Consider the following 21,010-nt stretch of genomic DNA (forward strand, 5'->3'; position numbering starts at 1 on the left):
AGCCTTCTGGAAAGCATGTATTGCAGGCCCAAATGCCTAGAAAACATAGTTGAACACATTTGTACGTCTCTGACTCAACAGCTCGTTGTGCTTCCACTCAACAATTGTAACCGGATTCTGTGACTGGAGTTCAAACATGTAGCTTGGCAACTGCCTAAATGATTCCTCCCATCCACCATATACAAACTCTATAGCCTTTCTCTTTGCATACCATGCCTTCTTGTAACTGATTGACACACCAAATCTATCTTGAACATCAGCTATTATTGAGAAGACCTTGAAATCGGCACATTATCGCACATGATGTCGAATACACAAAGCAATCATTGCCGATGAGAAGTTAGCATGATCTCTGTTAGCACGATGGCCTACACAAGTAAGTCGCCCCACCCACTTTCTAACTTCCCACATATCGTCATGGGCCCTTTGAGTAACTGAAACCTCCCACTTACATTCCCTCGCTTTTTCAGCGTCGGTGGTGCTGATGATGCCTATACCTGTTGCTGTCGTTCCTGCTGGAAATTTGCATACGACATGCCACCTTCTTAATTTGCTCTCGACGACCTTAAACTGTTTTTCCTGCCATAAACTCCACATAGTTATAGCAGTCTTCACATGAAGCTTCGAATCAAATTTTGTTCCCAACACAATCCGATGCGGCTCATTCTCATCCCAATACAAATTGATGTGTTCATTATCAACACCATCATCAGATACTCCAGAAGGACGACTTGGTAATTCGCGAAAGAATTTCAACCCTCTAGTGTTGTATTCCGAAAGTGGTTGTTCACCTTGTACAACAGGTTTACATGGTATTAGCTCATCATCAGAAGAACCATCACCATCATCAGAAGAACCATCACCATCACAGAGATCGGGTTCTGGCTCAGTATCAGAGAGTGTTGTTGGCTCATTAAGAACATCTGCTACATCTACCTCATCATTCAATCCACCACCAACATCAACAGCATCTACAACATCTCTCTGCTCATTCATAGTATGATCAAAGTTCATATGTTCACCCCTCGCAGATGATCCAATACCACAATCAGAGCTCAAAAGTTCAACCCTCGCAGATGATCTACTACCAAAATCAACAACTGGTGGGATTTCTGAACTTCTAACAGGTGAATACTCAACAAATAATTCAATACACCCACTTGAATTTTGAGCATTGTTGAACATAAACATTACACTTTCATCATTGCAAATCACAGAACATGTATAACTCATCCCGGATGCAAACACGATACATTGTCTCCACAATAATTCTATAGTGTGTTGGTTCACATCTATTCTCATCGCATCACATATCATTGCTACCAATTCATAATAGGAAACATACGAATTTAATACGATGGGGCTCCTCGCACGAGGTGGATCATAACCAATACCCATATGTGGTAGTTGAACTACTCTACCACCCCAATACAAACTCACAAATACTTGCATGATTTCTGCATCACAAACATTTTCCAAAAACAACAACGAGGGACATTTTTTCTATAAGCCCTAATTTTTAATAAATTGGGTAAAACTAACAAAGTAGAGCAAAATAAACATTAATAATGATGAATGTAGCCAAATTGAAGAACAAATACCGAAATATGTTTGAAATTCGTCGGAAAAGATGGGCTCTAGCGTCGGAGATGATGGAAAATCGCGACTCCAATTGCCTGCTCGTTCGAAATGTGTTTCTGCCTCTGTTCTGCCGATTCTGTGTTTAAATCGCGACTGGAAGACGCATAACCCTTATGCGTCACTAATGAAAGACGCATAATGGTTATGCGTCACTCCAAAACGCTAATTTTTTGTTCGTTTTACACGACGACGCATAACCTTATGCGTCATTAAATAAAGACGCATAATAGATATGCGTTTTACTTATAAAGACGCATAACCTTTATGCGTCACTTCCTAACTGGGAACAAATCTATTGTTCTTCATTAAAATGGAATGTTATTACCAAGCTAGAACAAAAGAAGAATTATCCCACATATTGTTAATGATCTCCACTCCAGTATGTAGGTTGCAAGCTAGCCCTGAATTTGGAGAGGCAATGTGGTGGGATCAATTTTAGCTACTCCCTCCATCTAATAGAAATTGACCATATTTCCTTTTTCGTTCGTCCTATACAAATAGTCACATATCCATTTATGGTAACTTTTTTCTCCTTTTATACTTTTTCATTTATGGGCCCATCATCCACTAAACAATTTCAACTACTTTTTCTCCTTCCCTTTTACTTTACCAAATTACGCATTAAAACCCGTGTTAATCCTAAAGGGCCAATTTCTATGGAACGGATGGAGTATATGACTGAGAACATGTGTAGTCATTCTAGTGACAACTTAAATAAATGTTATGATCGCATTTTACTAGGATAGCGAAAGTGGGAATCCCATGAATAACGAGGGAAATTAAAGAAGTGGGAAAACAAAGGGGTATAAACTCAAGAATATGAATGGAATTTCAAGTTATGGCAATAGACTACATTAAAAATCCAAGTACTTGATTACGAGGATTTGATCATGAACGAGTCTTGATCAAAACTATAACATACACAAATGAAGTTTTATTAGAATGATCCCGGCTCACCGATGTGATTAATTCATAGGCTACTTTATAAAATTAGAAATGCAAATTTGAGTATTACTTTCTTAGTTCCAAAGGAATAGCCCATTTAGGGTGTGACACGAGTTTTATTTCGTAATTGGTAAAATAAAGAAAAAGAAAAAAAGGATTGAAATTGTATAAGGGATGATGGGACCATAAATGATAAAGTAAAAGGGAATGAGAAAAAAAATTGTCCTAAATGGATATGAATTACTATATGGGATGAAAAAAAAAAGAAATATAGGACAAGGGAAGTAGTTTGTACAGTAAAATATGAGTATAATAATTTAGTGTTGTATTCCATCCGTCCTAATAAATATGAAACGTTTGCTTTTCGGCACAAAATTTTATGTAGTGTTGTTTTGTGGGTTAAAGAAGAGAGAGTAAAGTAAGAGAGAGGAAAAAGTAGAGATAAAGTTATTTCTATTTTAAAAAACGTTTCATTTTTAATGGGACAACCCAAAAAGAAAAATGTTTCATTTCTAGTAGGACAGAGGGAGTATAAGACTAACTTTAAAAAAAATAAAGTAAATAGATCTTAAAGTACAAAATTTCTACTCCCTCCGCCCCATTCATATTTTTTTTTTCGTCCGTCTCATACAAATAGTCCATATCTATTTATGACAACCTTTTTCTCTTTCTCTTTTACTTTATTATTTATGAGTCTCACTATCCCCTATATAATTTCAACTAACCAATTATATATTAAAACCTGTGTTAATACCAAATGTCTTATTTCTATGGGACAGAGGGAGTATTATTTTGTACTCTATGACAAGCCCTATTAACACCGAAGAAGTATAAAATTGCTATTGTCTGAGATTCAGATTTTAATATCGTACAGATTAATTATATTGTAAATGAAAAAAAAAAAAATCGATGTCATAGTAAGATTTAAGGTAACGTATAAATTATCTTAGTAGGCACCTGGAAATTAGAGTTCACCAATCTCAAAGAGAATTAGTTGCGATACCAAGTTGTGACACATGATGCACCCCACAAATTATTGCCCTGAAATCTCATATGCTCATCGTTTTCCACGATTCAATTCGATGCCATCTATGGTTGACTCTAAACAACATTTGATCTTTCAAATTGATTAATTCCTACTTTTATCGAGAAAATCTATTCGGTGATAATGTGATCGACCATAATTATAACACAATAAGAATATATTCGTAATTTAAGCGATACTACCATAGCAAGAATGTAATCAAACGCTAACTTTAAATATTCTATAAATTTCAAACTATAATCTGGATCTTTAGAAAATGTCAACAGATAATAAAATAATAATAAAAAATGTCAATACAGTATCAACGGTTGATTTTATATTGATAATATGTTGACACTTTGTTGACACCAAAATCTTAAAATTTTACAATATCTTGACATTATGCTGACACTGTGTTGAACAGTTTGAAATTTATACAATATACATAGTTTGTGTTTTATCACTACCTAGGAATAAAATATGTAAATTTTATTAAGTTACTGTACTATTTCTTCTTTTAGGAAAAAGAAAAAATTACCAGCCGCAATATAATTAAGGGAAATTGGCATCTAATATCACGAAACTTTCAAAAAGTTGGGTTTTTCCCACGAACTTTAAAATTGGCAAATAATATCATGAACTTTACCCCGAGTTTGTTTTTTCCCACGAATGAAAAATTCATGTTATTTTAATAGATTGAAGAATAATTTTGGAAGGTGTGCTTCAAGAAAAACTATCTTCAAAGATTGAAAAACTTGAAGCTGTCAAAATTGTTGTCGAGAAATTACGAAAAAAAATCTGTATCATAATATTATTTGTGGAAATTTTTTCATTCGTGGGAAAAAATACACACAATGTAAAGTTCGTGATATTATTTTTCAATTTTAAAGTTCGTGGGAAAAACTCAACTTTTTGAAAGTTTCGTGATATTAGATGTCAATATCCCTATAATTAACTATGATGTTAATTTTGATAATTAACTACACAAATCATCCTAATGTAACATATAATATCTTCTCAATTCATATTAACGGTATTTGGCTATTTACAATGTATAATTTCATATGGGGTTGCCATTGGCATTAATCGCAACAAGTAAACTACAAATTAACTAAATCAATTAATGTTATTGTAAAAAGTTACATGTTTAATATTAGTGCCATTTTTTTTTATTAAAGTGTAATATAAAGGTTAAATGACCAAAAATATCATAAAGTTAGGTTTATATAGTAACTTTGAAAAATAGTTAATTATATCATAATTTTGATATTAGTCTCAATTGTCAGTTTAAGATTTGGGAAAATCATATATTTTCTCTGTCCCATTGGAAATGAAACACTTGATTTGTGGCACAAGATTTTATATAGTGTTGTTTTGTGAGCTAATAAGGAGATAATAAAGTAAGAGATGTGAAAAAGCAGAGATGTTGTTTACATTTCACGAAAATTCTTATGATAAATGAGACAATCCAAAAAGAAAACGTTTCATTTTTTATGAGACAAATGGAGTAGTAGTAGTAGTAGTAGTATGTTTTAGTAAGCGAAAAATATCATGGTAACAAAATATTAAACTATTTGATCGACGTATTTTAATACGTTTAGTCAATTATGTCTTTAATTTTGACGTATATACACATTAAATTCACAAATTTAGAAACATAGCATGATGGAATTTTTTTCTATGGGACAATTGAGAAAAATATAAAAGTTATGATATATTGATCAATTTTTAAAGTTACATGATAGACCAGAATTTGACTAATATTTATGATTTTTTTGGTCATTTGGCCTAATATTAATCATATTATTGGAGTATGTATACAAAAATTACAACCTAACTGGTGAAACTATGCATAACGTATTACCCATTCTTTAAAAATAGAAACTTTCTAAATTTTCTACTTTATGAAGTGGTCTCACAATCCATTAACACTATTTTCACTACTTGTATCTCTCTCACTTATCGGTTTAGGGTTTTCTTCTCCTTCTCTCTCTCATTTTAACCATTTTTCTCTTCCTCTCTTTTAGTACAGTAATTGTGCATTAAAATCTGTATCATTTCAAAAGTTTATATTTTTCAAAGATGAAGGTAGTATTGTAGCCTTAAGGAATTGGTAATAGGGCCGATAAACTCGCCCGTCGCGTGTGGCGAGTTTCTCGACCATATTGCGAGGAGGAGCCCGCAATTTTTGCCGTGTCGACAGTGCTGGTGGTGCTGTTGCGGGGCAGTTCTGCCGCGGAATCCGTCCTAGGATTTGAATTTTTTTTGCTCATTATTTTAATCTATAAGTACCTCATTCTACACCCCATTTTATGACCTCTTCACTCCAATCTTTTCTCATCTCATTTACGGCCATCAAGAAAACAAAAAAAATGAATCATGTAGTCTCCCAGCAAATCCCGATGGAACACCGATGTACATCGACGGCTCTTTTCCCAGCGTTCCCCATTTGTGAGAAGCCATGACCCCAACTAGCATGGCCGCCTACTACAAATTTTGTTAAGTTGTGGGAACTGATCCCAACTATAGTGACAAAATGTATCGGCCGACCATGGAGGAGCAAAATCTGGGTACCCCAGGAACGCGAGGCTCCATCATTGACCTAAACTTTAACAATGATGAATACGAGCTCACGAACATGGAGCCTTAACACTCCCTCGGTCCACGATTAATTGACGCCAATTTTCTTTTTTATTCATTTACAATTAATTGACACCCTTACTTACCACTCTTGGTAGTGGATCTCAAGCATTTTATTGTAAAACTACTCCCTCCGTCCCGGCTAAGATGACACGTTCCTTAGCCGACACAGGATTTTAGGAGTTATTGGTTAAAGTGTTTAATTGAAGAGAGAAAAAGTGGGTGAGTGTTAAAATAGAGAGAAAAAAAAAAGATGAATGTATTAATAGGAGTAAGAAAAAGTTGTTGATGTATTAATTGGAGAGAGAAAGTTTCCAAAATAGGAAATGTGTCATCTTAATTGGGACAAACTAAAAAGGAAAATGTGTCATCTTAAGCGGGACGGAGGGAGTAATATATAAAAGTAAATTTTTCAACCCATTTTCCACTATATTTCTTAAAACGCGAGTCGAGTCAAACAATAGACTCAATTAATTGTGGATGAGGGGAGTATGTGATGTTATGACAAATAGGAAATTGTGAATGGAGAAACAAAAGAACGTAAATAGACATAGAATTTATGTGGTTCACCAACGTTGTGTTGGATACGTCCACGGGCAAGAACGGAGAACAAATTGTATTATGACTGCGGTTTTCAAATACAGATTGGATCTGTCAGATCTCAGATCACAGAATTATGTGCTCTACTCCCATATATATAGGCACACATGAGACAGACTGGGCCTAGGAAACATAATCCTATCCCAATTAGGAAACCTAATCCTATACAAATTCAAGGCATACTAACAAATCTCCACCTTGACTTGAATTCTCCTTTACAGACGCATCATCATAACACCAGACGAACAAACTTCTCCATTCTTGCCTCAAATTTGCCCTCCACGGGCAATTAACAACTCATGACATTAAGCAAGTCCAAAAAATGTTAGAACTTGCTCTGCGGGACTAATTTGGTGAACATATCAGCAGGATTATCAGCAGTACCTACTTTCTTCACCTCAATTCTCTTTTCATCTCTTAGAAAATGATACCTCACACCAATATGCTTAGTCCTCTCATGATGGACTTGATCCTTGGCTAAACAAATAGCGCTCTGACTGTCACAGAACAAAACAGCTTGATCCTGATGTAAACCAAGATCACCAACTAGCCCTTGCAACCATATTCCCTCTTTAGCAGCTTTTGTCAACGCCATATACTCTGCTTCAGTAGTAAACAAAGTAACTGCAGCCTGCAAAGTTGCTTTCCAGCTAACAACAGAACCACTGAGAGTGAAAACATAACCGGTCATAGATCTTCTACTATCGACATCTCCAGCGTAGTCAGAATCAGAATAACCAGTCACTAAATAGTGAGTATCACCTCCGTAAATGAGACCAACATCAGACGTACCTCTCAAGTAACGAAAGATCCTCTTCACTGCCACTGCCAGTGCCCCTTTCCAGGATTTCCCATGAACCTGCTAACAACGTTGACAACATCGCTATATCTGGCCTAGTACAGACCATGGCGTACATCAAACTCCCTACTGCATTAGAGTACGGGACTCGAGACATGTACTCCTCCCAACTTCGGATTTCGGTGCAAGATCAGATGACAAATTAATGTTTGTGGCACTTGGACTATCAATAGCCTTAGATACAGACATGCTAAATCTTGACAAAATCTTCTCAATGTAGCTCTTCTGTGACAAAGAAAGCTTCTTCTTTTCTCTATCTCTAGAAATCTCCATACACAAAATTTTCTTCGCAACACCCATATCCTTCATATCAAACTCAACACTAAGATGAGCTTTCAACTTCTGTACTTCAGACTTCGACTTCGCAGCTATGAGCATATCATCCACATATAGAACAAGATAGACCATAGAACCATCATCAGCTTTGTTGTGATAGACACAACAATCATACGGACTCCTGTTGAATCCCAGCTTGATCATGTAACTGTCAAACCTCTTATACCACTACCTCGGAGACTGCTTTAGTCCATACAAGGACTTCTTCAACTTGCACACATAATCCTCCTTGCCCGGGACCACAAATCCCTCTGGCTGAGTCATGTAGATATCCTCCTCAAGCAATCCGTGTAGGAAAGCCGTCTCACATCTAGTTACTCAAGCTCCAAATCATAATGTGCAACTATCGCAAGTAACACTTTGAAGGAAGTGTGTCTGACCACTGGTGAGAATATCTCATTATAGTCAACCCCCTCCTTTTGCGTGAACCCTCTTGCAACTAGACGAGCCTTGTATCTAATGCCCTCATCTGGTGTAGTGCCTTCCTTCTTCTTGAAAATCCATTTGCAAGTAACAATCTTTCTCCCCTTAGGCCGTGGAACCAATTCCCAAGTCAGGTTCTTCAAAAGTGATTCTATCTCTTCTTCCATTGCAGCGAGCCACTTGGCACGCTCACTGCCCGAAACAGCTTCCTTGTAGGTAGGTGGTTCATTTGCCGAAGGCTCATCTTCAACCTCATTGGAAACCTGCACTGCATATGCCATCATATCCTCAAAACCATACCTCAACGGAGGCTTCACATCTGTCCTGTCAATAGCGATGCTTCTCTGACGAGCTTATGGATGAACATCCGAACTAGAAGTAGCGCCGGCTTTAGCAGTAGTGTGTTGATCTTCTCCACCTTGGAGTTGTGATTCACTCACATCGTGAGTGACTTGCAGCTCCACCTGTTCATCAACACCATCCAAATCCTCTGTAGCAATAGACTTCACAGTAGAGTTAAGCATAGAATTTTCATCAAACACCACATTCCGACTGAAAATAATTCTACCCTATGAAGATGACCAAATTCTGTACCCCTTAACTCCATCTCCATAACCAACAAATACTCCCTTCTTAGCTCTTGGCTCCAATTTACCTTCACTCATATGATAGTAAACAGTACTCCCAAAAACTCTCAACATAGAGCAATCTGCAGGTGAATCAGACCATACCTCGTACGGTGTCTTGCAGTCAATGCCAGTGTGAGGTCCACAGTTGATCAGATAACAACCCGTGTTTACAGCCTCTGCCCAAAACTTCCTAGTCAAACCGGCTTGGAAGAGCATGCATCTTGCTCTCTCCAACAACGTATGACTCATGCGTTCTGCCACACCATTTTGCTGTGGTGTATGTCTAACGGTGTGATGGCGAACGATCCCTTCACTCCTACAGAACTCATCGAACTCAAACGAACAAAATTCCAGACCGTTATCTGTTCTCAATCGCTTGATCTTCTTCCCAGTCTGGTTTTCAATTAGAGTCTTCTACTCTTTGAACTTCTTGAATGCCTCACCTTTATGTTTCATCATAAACACCCAAGTCATTCTCGAGTAGTCATCAATCATTGACACAAAATACTTGTGTCCTCCAATAGACTCAACACGTGAGGGACCCCAACAATCCATATGAAGGTGAACACCCTTCTTTGGAAACTTGTTGCGATGAAGCTTCCCCAACACAGTGTTCATAGAAATCAAGTTTCCGCACCTTATGGCCCGAAAGAAAATCACGATTCGACATGATTCTCATGCCACGTTCTCCCATATGACCAAGCCTCATATGCCACAGCTTGGTCATATCCTTGGTTGCAACCTTGGATGATGCAATATTAGCAGAATTTGCCACGATGGAACCTCTCAGAACATATAAGGTACCCCGTTTCAAAGCTGTCAGAACCATCTTCGAACCTTTCAAAATACGCATTACTCCACCTTCACCTTTGAAACTGAACCCCTTACTATCAAATGTACTCAGGGATATCAGATTCTTCGTCATCTGTGGAACATGCCTAACATCGTTCAAGGTGCAGAAGACCCCATCATGAGTCATAATGCTGATTGAGCCGATGCCAACCACCTTGCAGACAGCACTGTTGGCCATGGTAACTGTTGGCCATGGTAACATTGCCTCCATCTATATACACATAAGTGTTGAAATACTCACTGTGAGGACAAAGATGATATGACGCTCCAGAATCCAAAATCCACACATCATTACAGTGTGGTTGTTCATCCGCAACCAAGGCCAATTCTTCTTCTGAATTTGTGTCATCAGCTTCTTCCACAGTCGCAGAACCGTTAGCATCTTCCTTCTTGCACAATTTCTTCTTTATCCTTGGACAATCAGCCTTCCAATGCCCTGGTTCTTTACAATATCTGCAGATGTCATCTGGCTTAGGGCCTTTAGGACCTTTTGAACCTTTTGAGTTCTGCTTCTTTTGTCCGAATTTCTTTTGTCCTTTACCTGTAACAGATAATCCCGATGACAGATCTTCTGTGGCTGAACTCGTTACCTGTTGACGATCCTCTCTGTTGTGGAGAGCAGATCGAACATCCTCCAACGAAAGAGTTTCCTTGCCAGTCATGAAAGACTCAACAAAATTTTCGTAAAGATTCAGGCAAAGACACAAGCAAAATTAAAGCAGCATCCTCGTCTTCTACTTTAACTTCAATATTACGCAAATCTAGCAAAATTTTATTCAAATTTTCCAGATGATCCCGAAGGGGCGTACCTTCCTGCATGCGTAACCGAAATAAACGTTTGCTTCAAGAGCAACTTGTTGGTTAGAGACTTCGTCATGCATAGAATCTCCAACTTCGCCCAAAGAGCAGCAGCCTTCTCCTGATCCGCAACTTCGATGATAACATCATCAGACAGGCTCAATATGATGGTCGAGTGGGCCTTATCGTCTAAGGTTGTCCACTCCTTATCATCCTCCGTAGCCTTCTTTGTTTTGAGCGGCTCCCACAAACCCTGCTGCTTCAGCAGAGATCGCATCTTGATTTGCCATAAACCAAAACTATTTTTCCCAGTAAATTTGTCAACCTTCACGTTCAGAGCAGACATCTCGATTTACCAGACAAAACCCTCGCAACGGAATTCAAAACCCTAGTTCGAAAACCAAGGCTCTAGATACCAGTTTGTTATGACAAATAGGACAATTGTGAATCAAGAAACAAAAGAACGTAAATAGACACAGAATTTACGTGGTTCACCAACGTTGTGTTGGCTATGTCCACGGGCAAGAACGAAGAACAAATTGTATTATGACTGCTGTTTCCAGATACAGATTGGATCTGTCATATCTCAGATCACAGAATTATGTGCTCTACTCCCATATATATAGGCACACATGAGACAGATTGGGCCTAGGAACTATCCCAATTAGAAAACCTAATCCTATACAAATTCAAGGCATACTAACATGTGATTTTTCCATCTGTAACATTTTTTAAAATTAAGTATGTATTGATATTGCGTTTTGATTTATGTTATTTTATTATTTTACTTTATTTGATAATATAAAAAATAAAAAAAGATGAAAATGGTGAAATAAGTTGAGGTGGATTTTGTGGCTGAATTTGGAGATGGCGCTATTGTAGGTGCTGGACCTAAAATTTGAAATACTAAACGTGACAAAGTATATATCTACGAATTTGAAATGCAAATTTTTTGGGTGGGTTTTAACCAATGACGGACCCAGAAAATAGAAATCGTGGGGTCGGATAAAAGAATTAGTAATATATACTTACTAATTTATTTATTATTATTTAAAATATATATTTTTTAAAATAATTATTATAAAAAAATTTAAAATTTAGAATTTATTTTTATGTTATTATGCACGGTAGTTAATCTTAAAATGCAAGGAATACATCATACAAGTACACAACTATAATTTACTCATAAACTACTATAGCTAGATGAATTACACATAGATTAAACTGCTATAGTAGTACTTAAATATATTAATTAGTTATAACATAAATTAATTTTTTTAAAAAGAATAGTAATAATACACGGCGCCTCTCTTCTTCTTCCACAATTCTCTTTCCTTGATTCTGCATCTTTTTCTCATCAAGCTCTCTTCTTCAATTCAACTTTCTCCTCAAGTTCATTCTTTTTCTTCACCTCCACAATAACACTTTCTCTGTATTTCTATCCTTTCCTTTCTTTTTCTCTCTAATTTTCCAGTTACTCCCTTCCTCATTTCTCTTCAATAGAGATGAAGGTATACCTTTCGTGGGGTCGGAGGGCGGAGTTTCCTTCAGTTGGCTGTCGATTATGAAGCTACACGACATCACTAACGGACCTGCGGTGGGGTCGGCCGACCCCACGCGACCCCACCTAGGTCCGTCATTGGTTTTAACTACGAAGCTGGAATCCAGATGCACACACCATTTCTTCAAGTCACCGATTTTTTCTTTTAAATGTCTACCTAATTATTTGAAAATATCTGAAAATGCAGCGGATTGACTATATAGTATAATCCCTTAGTTCTAATTAACTTGTTTGAGCAGAGAGATTATAAAATTGTGTTGAAAAGTAATAGAGATGAATAAAGTATGAAAGATAAAAAGATAGTAAAGTAGATGGTGAAATAAAGTAAAAGTGATTGGATATTTTATTTTTTATTAAAAAAGTAAAATGACTGAATGTAGTTGGGACATTCCAAAGAGAAATACGACTCAACTTAGTTGGGACAAGAGAGTCATTTTATTTTTTGAAAAAAAAAAATATCTAATTACTTTTAATTTATATCATTACCTATTTTATTCTCTCTTTATCTCCTACTTTTTTTTTCTTTCCCTATTTAATTTTATTTTATTTTAATTTAATTTAATTCATTGACCATAATTTCTTAATCTCCCGTTCAAAAGTTATGCTTTCAATTTAATTGAAATGGAGGGAGTATACTATATGTATATAACTAGTTATTCAAATAAAATAATCTAAACACACCCCTAAATCAAGAGTCTAAGTGAACTTGACTTTTGCCATCTCAATTTTTAATTAATATGGCTACAACAGTTGCTGGTTTCTTAAGTCTCAAATTATGAAGAGTCAAATACTGCCCGTATCTCCCATGATGAGAACTGAGGAGTGTAATTTCAAGCAAATTTAGTCAAAGCGATTTAAATGCAACAACAAATTTAGTAGTATAACAAAAAAAGAAAAACATGTGAGATTCAATTGGTGGTTCAAGTTGGTGCAAATGCATGTGCAACATTTCCTAAATTAACGTATACTATCAGATTTGATTCACTTCTTGTGGTTCTCACTTCATTGTCAGTTACTACATTATTTTATCCTCCTATTATATGAATTTCCTTTGCATAAATAAGGCATCTACTAACACCTTCCCCTCTCTCTAAAGAATATATGTAATACACTTTGGTTTGTCAATGGAATCCCTACACTCTCTTGCTTCTCTCCCTCTGCTAGTCCTCTCACTCGCCGCCGTTTGCCTATGCCGCGCTTACTCTGACTACAGCGGTTGGGACAGCGCCCACGCCACTTTCTACGGTGGCGCTGATGCTTCCGGAACCATGGGTGAGTTTTTATTTTTATTCATTATAAACAATGTCATTTGTTACACTTGCTAAGTTGTAACAATTTATGTGGTTACAATGTAGGAGGTGCTTGTGGCTACGGTAACTTGTATACCACAGGCTACGGTACAAACACAGCTGCGCTGAGTACTGCTCTTTTCAACAATGGGCTGAGTTGTGGGGCCTGCTACGAGCTATCCTGCTCCGATGACCCTCAATCGTGTTTGCCTGGCACGATCACAGTCACCGCCACTAATTTCTGCCCGTCCAACCCGTCGCTGCCCAACGACAATGGTGGGTGGTGCAATCCTCCTCGCCAACATTTCGATCTAGCTCAGCCTGCTTACTTGCAAATTGCCAAATACAGTGCCGGAATCGTCCCCATTTCTTTTCGAAGGTACTGTTGCATCCCTTCTTGTAAAATTTACTAAGTCGCGTTTATTGTGATTGATGTAGTGCTACTCTACTAAAAAAAACTTTTTTATTTAAGGACACAAAAATTGAGACTCAATTGGTAGTGTTTGGAAATTTTTTTAAAAATAATTACAACTAAGGACGCAAAAGAAAGCGTATGACTAATTTTCTTAATTAATTTTTTGTTTTTAGGACGCTTTTATTGTGATTGATGTAATAAAAGGAAACAATAAAATGAAGCAGAATATAAGATGCAACTAACCTCAATGGACTAATAATTGAGACATTTGCTAGGAATCATAATGGTATCACATCTCCAAAAAAGATTTATTAATCTATATTATGGCATGGTGCAGGGTGCCTTGTAACAAGAAGGGAGGAATAAGGTTCACAATCAACGGGCACGCATTCTTTAATCTTGTCCTGGTCACGAACGTGGGTGGAGCCGGAGACATCCAATCCATCTCAATTAAAGGATCAAACATGGGATGGCAAGCCATGTCGAGGAACTGGGGCCAGAACTGGCAAAGCAACTCCGACCTAAACGGCCAAGCCCTGTCTTTCCAAGTCACCACTAGCGACGGAAGGACCATTATCAGCAACAACGTTGCAGCGGCTAATTGGCAGTTTGGACAAACATTTGAAGGAGCACAGTTTTAGCTACTTAACTTGAACTTGTAGCAAGTATTTGAATTTTTTTTCTTTGCCATTTAAAATAATTAAATGAATGGCTCGATTGCTGTGGTGGTAGGTTTGCACCCGCTTAGGCCGATATGTATGCGCTGCTTTTCTTTTTTGGAGTGATATTGGATGGCAATAAAACCACTCAACTGAGGTTACTTCAATCACATTTTTAATAGTATCATATTTATCTCTCATTGACTAAACAAATTTGTGGCATGGAACAAAAAAATAAATGGACAGAAATGCAAGTCTAGTGAATTTAAAATAGCATAAGAAACTTCACTAATTTGTGACGGATAACATCTGGAATTAACTAAAGGAGAGGAAGATATCAACTATATTAAACAATACGGAGTAATAATTTTAGGTGGAGATCCATTCGAGTACACTGAAATGTGGAAAACACTTGATTTTGCTAACATTAAACATTTTAAACTACTACGTGTTAACTCCTAGTTAGTTGAACACTTATCCATGAGGTCATTTTCATCGACTCTAGATTCTATGGATGATCGACAAGCTACAACCAATTACAATATGATCATTCTATTAAATCCATTATTAATCTGTCGTCTAAACATATCTCTATCAATAGTTTGTCATCTATATTTTTCATCTAATCTCATGTTAAAGAGAAAGAGATAGGAAAGACTAGAGGAATCAACCCTTAACATGCACATAAGATGAAAGATCCATCTAACTAATCCGAGATGACAATGACAATGGAAAATTACAATATCACAAGCATTTCATCTATACAACGTCCAACATCATGTTCGGAGCAACAATGAAGGAGTTCAGCCAAGCAATATATTAGAAAGCATAACAAAATCGTAGTAACAATGCTCTCGTGAAATGGAACGGTGGTTTTATTTTTTCTTCCATTTTTCTCACGCTTACTTTTCTCCTTTGTCAGTTCTACCTTTTCTTTCTCCAAAAACTACTTTAAATCTAATGGCAGATCTTCTTCGTACTCCCTCCATCTCACACTAAGAGTCATATTTTATCATTTCGGTTTGTTCCACAATAAAAGTCATATTTCACTTTTACCATTAATGGTAAGTAGGTCAGTTCTACGTTCATCTCACTCACATTCTATTATAAAACTAATATAGAAAAGTGGACTTCATGTTCCACTAACTTTTCCAACCCACTATTTTATACATCTCTTAAAATCCGTGCCTACATCAAATATGACTCCTATTATGGAACGAAGGGAGTATTTGCTAGCATCTTTCTATATTATGATTCAACTAATTTCTCCATCCTTGCTCCGTTTCACTTCCCTTTTCACCTCTTACAACGATAATAATATATTTTTATAAGTCTAAAATTATAATAAAACCATACAAAATTGTGGAATGTAAATCATACATTTGATTCACATTAGACGCCAATAAAAATAACGTTTATCCAAAATACAAGTGAAAAGTATCATAATTTAAAATTTAAAATTTAAACTGTAATACCATTGGTTAAGAACGGTTAATAAAAGTGGATAAAAAAAAGTTATTGTAATATGAGTCCCACTTATATACATTAGTTTTAGTAAAGTACTATTTTGGTCCTAAACATATGGTCGAAATACGAAGTTGGTCCAAAAAATCCACTTTTTGAAAATTGAGTCCTAAACAAATGAAATCGTCGTCGGATCGATCTTTTTTTTACGGTTCCTTAAAAAACTAACGGGTCAACGGATATTTAGTGAAATTTTAACTAAATTAAAATGTTAAACCATGATTAATTGAATTAAAATAAAAAAGGAATAAAAAAAATAAAAATTCACATTGTCTCTCTTCTTCTCTCCCATCCAATCTCTCTTCTTCTTTCCCGTCAGCCACAAATCACAGGAGCTCCGGCCACCGGCTCCAGGAGAGGAGAAAGAGAGATAGGATGAGAGAGAAGAAAAGAGATAAAAATGAAATTTTATTTTCTATTATATTTTATTTAATTATGAATTAATATTCTAATTTAGTTAAAATTTCACCGATCGTTCGTTAACCGTTAGTTTTTGATGAAACTGTAAAAAGTTCATTTGTTTTAGGACTCGAGTTTTGAAATATTCTTCATCAAATTCATATTTCGGTCATATGTTTAGGACTAAAATAGTATTTTACCCTATTAGTTTTAAATAAAATGTAAGTGAAATGAAGGCCTATATACTACTCTTCCATTCTCAAAGATATGCACTTTGGGTTTGACACGAGTTTTAATAAAAGATAAAGTAAAAGAGATAAAGAGAAAAAATAAATAGCGTACTGTTGGTAAATAATGATCTAATATAAGAGATAAAAGAGTAGGAAGGATCATTTATGGTAAAAAGGTGAAATAGGATTTTTATTCCTGAATTGAAATGAAAAAACAGGACTCCAAGAGTAAGTAGTTGAAATTGCCTTTGCAAATTTCGCCGGAAGAAGTAGCCAGTTACTCTAATGGCGTTCCGAACCCTAATCACCAGAAATCCGGCAGCTCCTCTCGCCTCCCGTGGCCTCCACACTTTCTCTCTGCCTGATCTTCCCTACGACTACGGCGATCTGGAGCCCGCCATCAGCTCCGAGATCATGCAGCTTCACCACCAGAAGCACCACCAAACTTACATCACCAATTACAACAAGGCACTTGAGCAGCTCGAAGCAGCCTCCGCTAAAGGCGATGCCTCCACCACTGTCAAGCTTCAGAGCGCTATCAAATTCAACGGAGGAGGTATATCTCAATTCCAATTTCTTCCATTTCTCAATTTTCTTTTTTCTTAATTTTTGGCATTTATGTGCTTTCACTCTGATGTTCTAATTGATTTAGTGTATCTGGAAATTACATTGTAATTGTTCCTTTCTCAATCAAATTGCAATTTGCATTGTATATCAGATTGTTGACGAAGAAGGCAATGTCTTGTTCTGGCTACTTATGCTTGTTATGTGGCCAAGCTATTGAAACTTTTCTTTGACAGGTCATGTTAATCACTCGATTTTCTGGAAGAGTCTTGCTCCTGTTCGTGTATGTAAACCAATTAATGTTTGCTAGTTGTGTTTCTATTTTATTGTTGAAATTTTGGGCACAAAATCCTCTTTTTACTAAGTAATATCTCTTTTAGGCTGGTGGCGGTGAGCCTCCTCGTGGTCCTTTGCGTTGGGCCATCGACAACAACTTTGGATCTTTTGAAGCTCTAATAAAAAAGATGAGTGCAGAAGGTGCTGCTGTTCAGGGTTCGGGATGGGTGGTATGAATATATTTTCTCTATCACAGTGGTTATTTGCATATGATGCTTCTGAATGGTATATATCCTTAACTGCTTAATTGGTTTTTCTAGTGGCTTGGTTTGGACAAAGAATTCAAGCGCTTGGTAGTAGAGACCACCGAAAATCAGGCAAGTCTCGTTTGTTCTGTTCTAGAAGAAACAGTGGTGCTGTTCGGTTGGCAAGATTATATCTTTAGATTAGATATGTATTGTGTTTGGTTCTTGAGATTGAATCCCACAACTCAATCCTAGATGGATAATCACGTGATAATTAGTCATAGGCAACCCTCTCTAACTAAAATAATCTCACAACTCAATCCTAGATTATATATTGGTACTAATTTATCTGGGAAACCTAGCACCGCCTATATATATGATCTTTTAATTCTACTTTTGCTGCTTAACCATGCTCAGTTCACATGTGTTTGATTTTGCACCCAGTGCTTGCAGGTTCGTTACATTGTTGAACTTGAAACTAGCATGCTTGCCCTGTCACTCAAAAGCTAGAAAGAAATCAATAAATTACTGAGTTCAGAATTCTGATTTGATGTAACTTTCCGTACTGTTTTCGTTGTGTTCTATAGCAGGATCCACTTGTTAGTAAAGGAGCTAGGTTGGTCCCTCTGCTTGGTATTGATGTCTGGGAACATGCATACTATTTGCAGGTACTTCCTCTTATTGAACTTGTTATTTGTAGCCAATTCTCAATGTTCGAAAGTCCACTGCTTGTTTACAGCTGCTAATCGACAATGGTCGCAGTAGCAAGGCTTCTAGTAGTATTACATATCTTGGTTAATTATTGTGCTTGACACGTTACTTGCCTCTGAGGCATACACAAGCCGTGCATTCATTCATTCATCCCTTGCCGTGCGCATTTTGGCTTTTAGTTTAGTTAGTCTCTTATCTCACCGGCTATGCAAATCTTAGCGTTGATGTCGTTTCATTGCTTTGCTTTCTGCAGTACAAGAATGTGAGGCCCGATTACTTGAAGAATATATGGAAAGTTGTAAACTGGAAACATGCAAGTGACGTTTTCGAGAAAGAGAACCCCTAAATGGTAGTTTCTGATCGATAAATTTGAGAGGAATAGATTTAGTCTGGATGCTGAGGGTGACCCTTTTTTTGTTTGTGCGATTTTCACTTGTTCCAGCACACTTTGTGACATTGTATATTTTACGTTTCAACAACAATGTCTAACACTCTAACTCTCGATTTCTGATGCAAAAATATCATGGTGGTTTAGGACAAATTATACTCCTACAAAATATTTTATCATCATTTTAGGGCTAATTACATAATTCAAACAAAATGTTTTATCACTGTTATATGATACTAATAAAAAATGAATTAATTGTATTTGCCAATTTATTTGCATGGCTATGGCGTCGGTTAGGGGTGGCAAATCGTGCGTGTCGGGTCGTTATCGTATCGACACGATAACGACATGAACACGATAACACGAACACGACCCGTTAAGAAAATCCCAAACACGAACACGAACATGACCCGCTACCCTCAGACACGAACACGACACAAACACGACACAAACTAATTAACGACACGAACCACTTCGGGTCAACACGACACTATAGCAACACGTATTGGAGAATGATTAAATATTTAAATGATTTAAATTAGATATGACCGTATGAGACTATGAGAGTCAATTTAATAAGTATTGAAAAATGAAAATAATAAGAATTAATAATATTAAAATATTATTTGTTAACGGATAACACGAACATGACACGAACACGACACGAAATTTTCGTGTCCTTAACGGGTCGACCCGATAAGGACACGAACCCAATAAGCTCTAACTCAAACCCATTAATTTCGTGCCGGTTCGTGCGTGTTATCATGTCGTATCAAAAATTGTCAACCCTAGCATTAGCTAGTCCTAGTGCTAGCCTATTACTGGGCTGTGTGAAGTCCTAATGACGTGGCAGGCTGTGGAAAGTCCTAGTGACGTGGCAGAATGTGTTTTTGGTTAGTTCTAATGCTAGGCTATTAGCTAGTCCGTGCTATTATGGATGCTCTTAGCAAAGGAAGTTAGTTAAGGATTATGTGGCATTATTGACATGGCATTTATTTCTGTGTTGGCAATTGTCTATTATAAAAATCGACAATATATTTTTTAAGTAAAAAGTATACAAAAAATGTGAAAATTTTGTTAGGATCATTGAATGCACATTAATTTGATATCATCTGCTTTGAGCGAGTCAAGTTTGTAAGGATTTGTTTTTTGGGTCACTCCCAAAAGACTTCAAACTAATTGAGGTTCGATAATAATTATATACCGATTCCAACTTCACTCCATTCTCCGATATGGAATGGGGTACAACTTCCCTAACTGAGGCTCATCCCTTTGTTCGTCAGATTTGAAACATTCGTTTTTTAGCACGAGATTTTATGCAGGGTTGTTTTGTTAGTTAATGGAGAAGAGTAAGTAAGAGAGAAGAAAGAGAAGAGATGATGTTAGTTATTTTTAAAAAATGTTGTATTTTTATTAGGACAACCCGAAAAGGAAAACATTGCATTTTTAATGGATTAAGTATAGTTAGTAATACTCCCTCCATAACTAAAAAGTATGAACATTTGATTCAGCATGAGTTTTAATGCATAATTGGTAAAGTAAGAGAAAGAGAGATAAAAGGTAATATAATTAGTGTAAGAGTGCACTCCACATCATTAGTAGTGTAGTACAACGGTATAAGTTGTAAATAAAATGATGTGTTAGGATAATGTGTTGTTAACTATTCTAAAATTAGAAAGTTCATACTGCCTTTCAAAAAAAAACAAATACTATGTCTGTTCCAACTAAGTTGAGTCAAAACTTTTAGACACATAGCTTAAGAAATTATAGAAATTGTGTTGAAAAGTAGGAGAGATGAGTAAAATAAGATAGATAAAGACAGAGTAAAGTAGGTAATGAAAAAAAAGTACTAAGAGTGATTGGATGTTTTTTTTTTTTTTGTCAGAAAAGGAAATGACTCAACTTAGTTTGGACATCCAAAAAGGAATACGACGCAACTTTGTTGTGACGGAGGGAGTACTTAACTGACCAATCTCATAGTCCCTCCTTTGTCTATTAATAG

General features: G+C 36.4%; 2 protein-coding genes across 3 annotated transcripts; both read left to right on the forward strand.

The window, feature by feature from the left end:
- The first annotated feature begins 13,374 nt into the window (after positions 1-13,374).
- On the forward strand, positions 13,375-14,858 carry EXPA2 (expansin A2). The gene is made up of 3 exons (XM_048082602.2): positions 13,375-13,580; positions 13,664-13,976; positions 14,350-14,858. Exons 1-3 carry the CDS (start codon positions 13,433-13,435, stop codon positions 14,651-14,653), a joined length of 765 nt encoding a protein of 254 aa, XP_047938559.1. The 5' UTR covers positions 13,375-13,432; the 3' UTR covers positions 14,654-14,858.
- A 2,162-nt stretch (positions 14,859-17,020) lies between these two features.
- LOC125187399 (superoxide dismutase [Mn], mitochondrial-like) lies at positions 17,021-19,161 on the forward strand. 2 transcript variants are annotated; one of them, XM_048083988.2, is made up of 6 exons: positions 17,021-17,380; positions 17,625-17,671; positions 17,769-17,894; positions 17,985-18,041; positions 18,500-18,577; positions 18,874-19,161. In XM_048083988.2, exons 1-6 carry the CDS (start codon positions 17,110-17,112, stop codon positions 18,964-18,966), a joined length of 672 nt encoding a protein of 223 aa, XP_047939945.1. In that variant the 5' UTR covers positions 17,021-17,109; the 3' UTR covers positions 18,967-19,161. The 2 variants fall into 2 exon arrangements, with proteins under 2 accessions (XP_047939945.1, XP_047939944.1); XM_048083987.2 differs by having other exon boundaries at positions 17,022-17,380; positions 18,497-18,577.
- The last annotated feature ends 1,849 nt before the right edge of the window (positions 19,162-21,010 follow it).

Source organism: Salvia hispanica, chromosome 5 (genome assembly GCF_029641045.1).
Source record: "Salvia hispanica isolate PSC_SH4W2 chromosome 5, Shi_PSC_v1, whole genome shotgun sequence".
Classification (NCBI taxonomy): domain Eukaryota; kingdom Viridiplantae; phylum Streptophyta; class Magnoliopsida; order Lamiales; family Lamiaceae; genus Salvia; species Salvia hispanica.

What these genes read in the sequence shown, in the direction of transcription:
- EXPA2 (XM_048082602.2), top strand. Translation starts at nt 13,433, where the DNA reads ATGGAATCCCTACACTCTCTTGCTTCTCTCCCTCTGCTAGTCCTCTCA. An exon ending in TGATGCTTCCGGAACCATGG is followed by an intron (nt 13,581 to 13,663) that starts GTGAGTTTTTAT and finishes GTTACAATGTAG; the next exon opens with GAGGTGCTTGTGGCTACGGT. An exon ending in GTCCCCATTTCTTTTCGAAG is followed by an intron (nt 13,977 to 14,349) that starts GTACTGTTGCAT and finishes GGCATGGTGCAG; the next exon opens with GGTGCCTTGTAACAAGAAGG.
- LOC125187399 (XM_048083987.2), top strand. Translation starts at nt 17,110, where the DNA reads ATGGCGTTCCGAACCCTAATCACCAGAAATCCGGCAGCTCCTCTCGCC. An exon ending in TAGAGACCACCGAAAATCAG is followed by an intron (nt 18,042 to 18,496) that starts GCAAGTCTCGTT and finishes TGTGTTCTATAG; the next exon opens with CAGGATCCACTTGTTAGTAA. An exon ending in AACATGCATACTATTTGCAG is followed by an intron (nt 18,578 to 18,873) that starts GTACTTCCTCTT and finishes TGCTTTCTGCAG; the next exon opens with TACAAGAATGTGAGGCCCGA.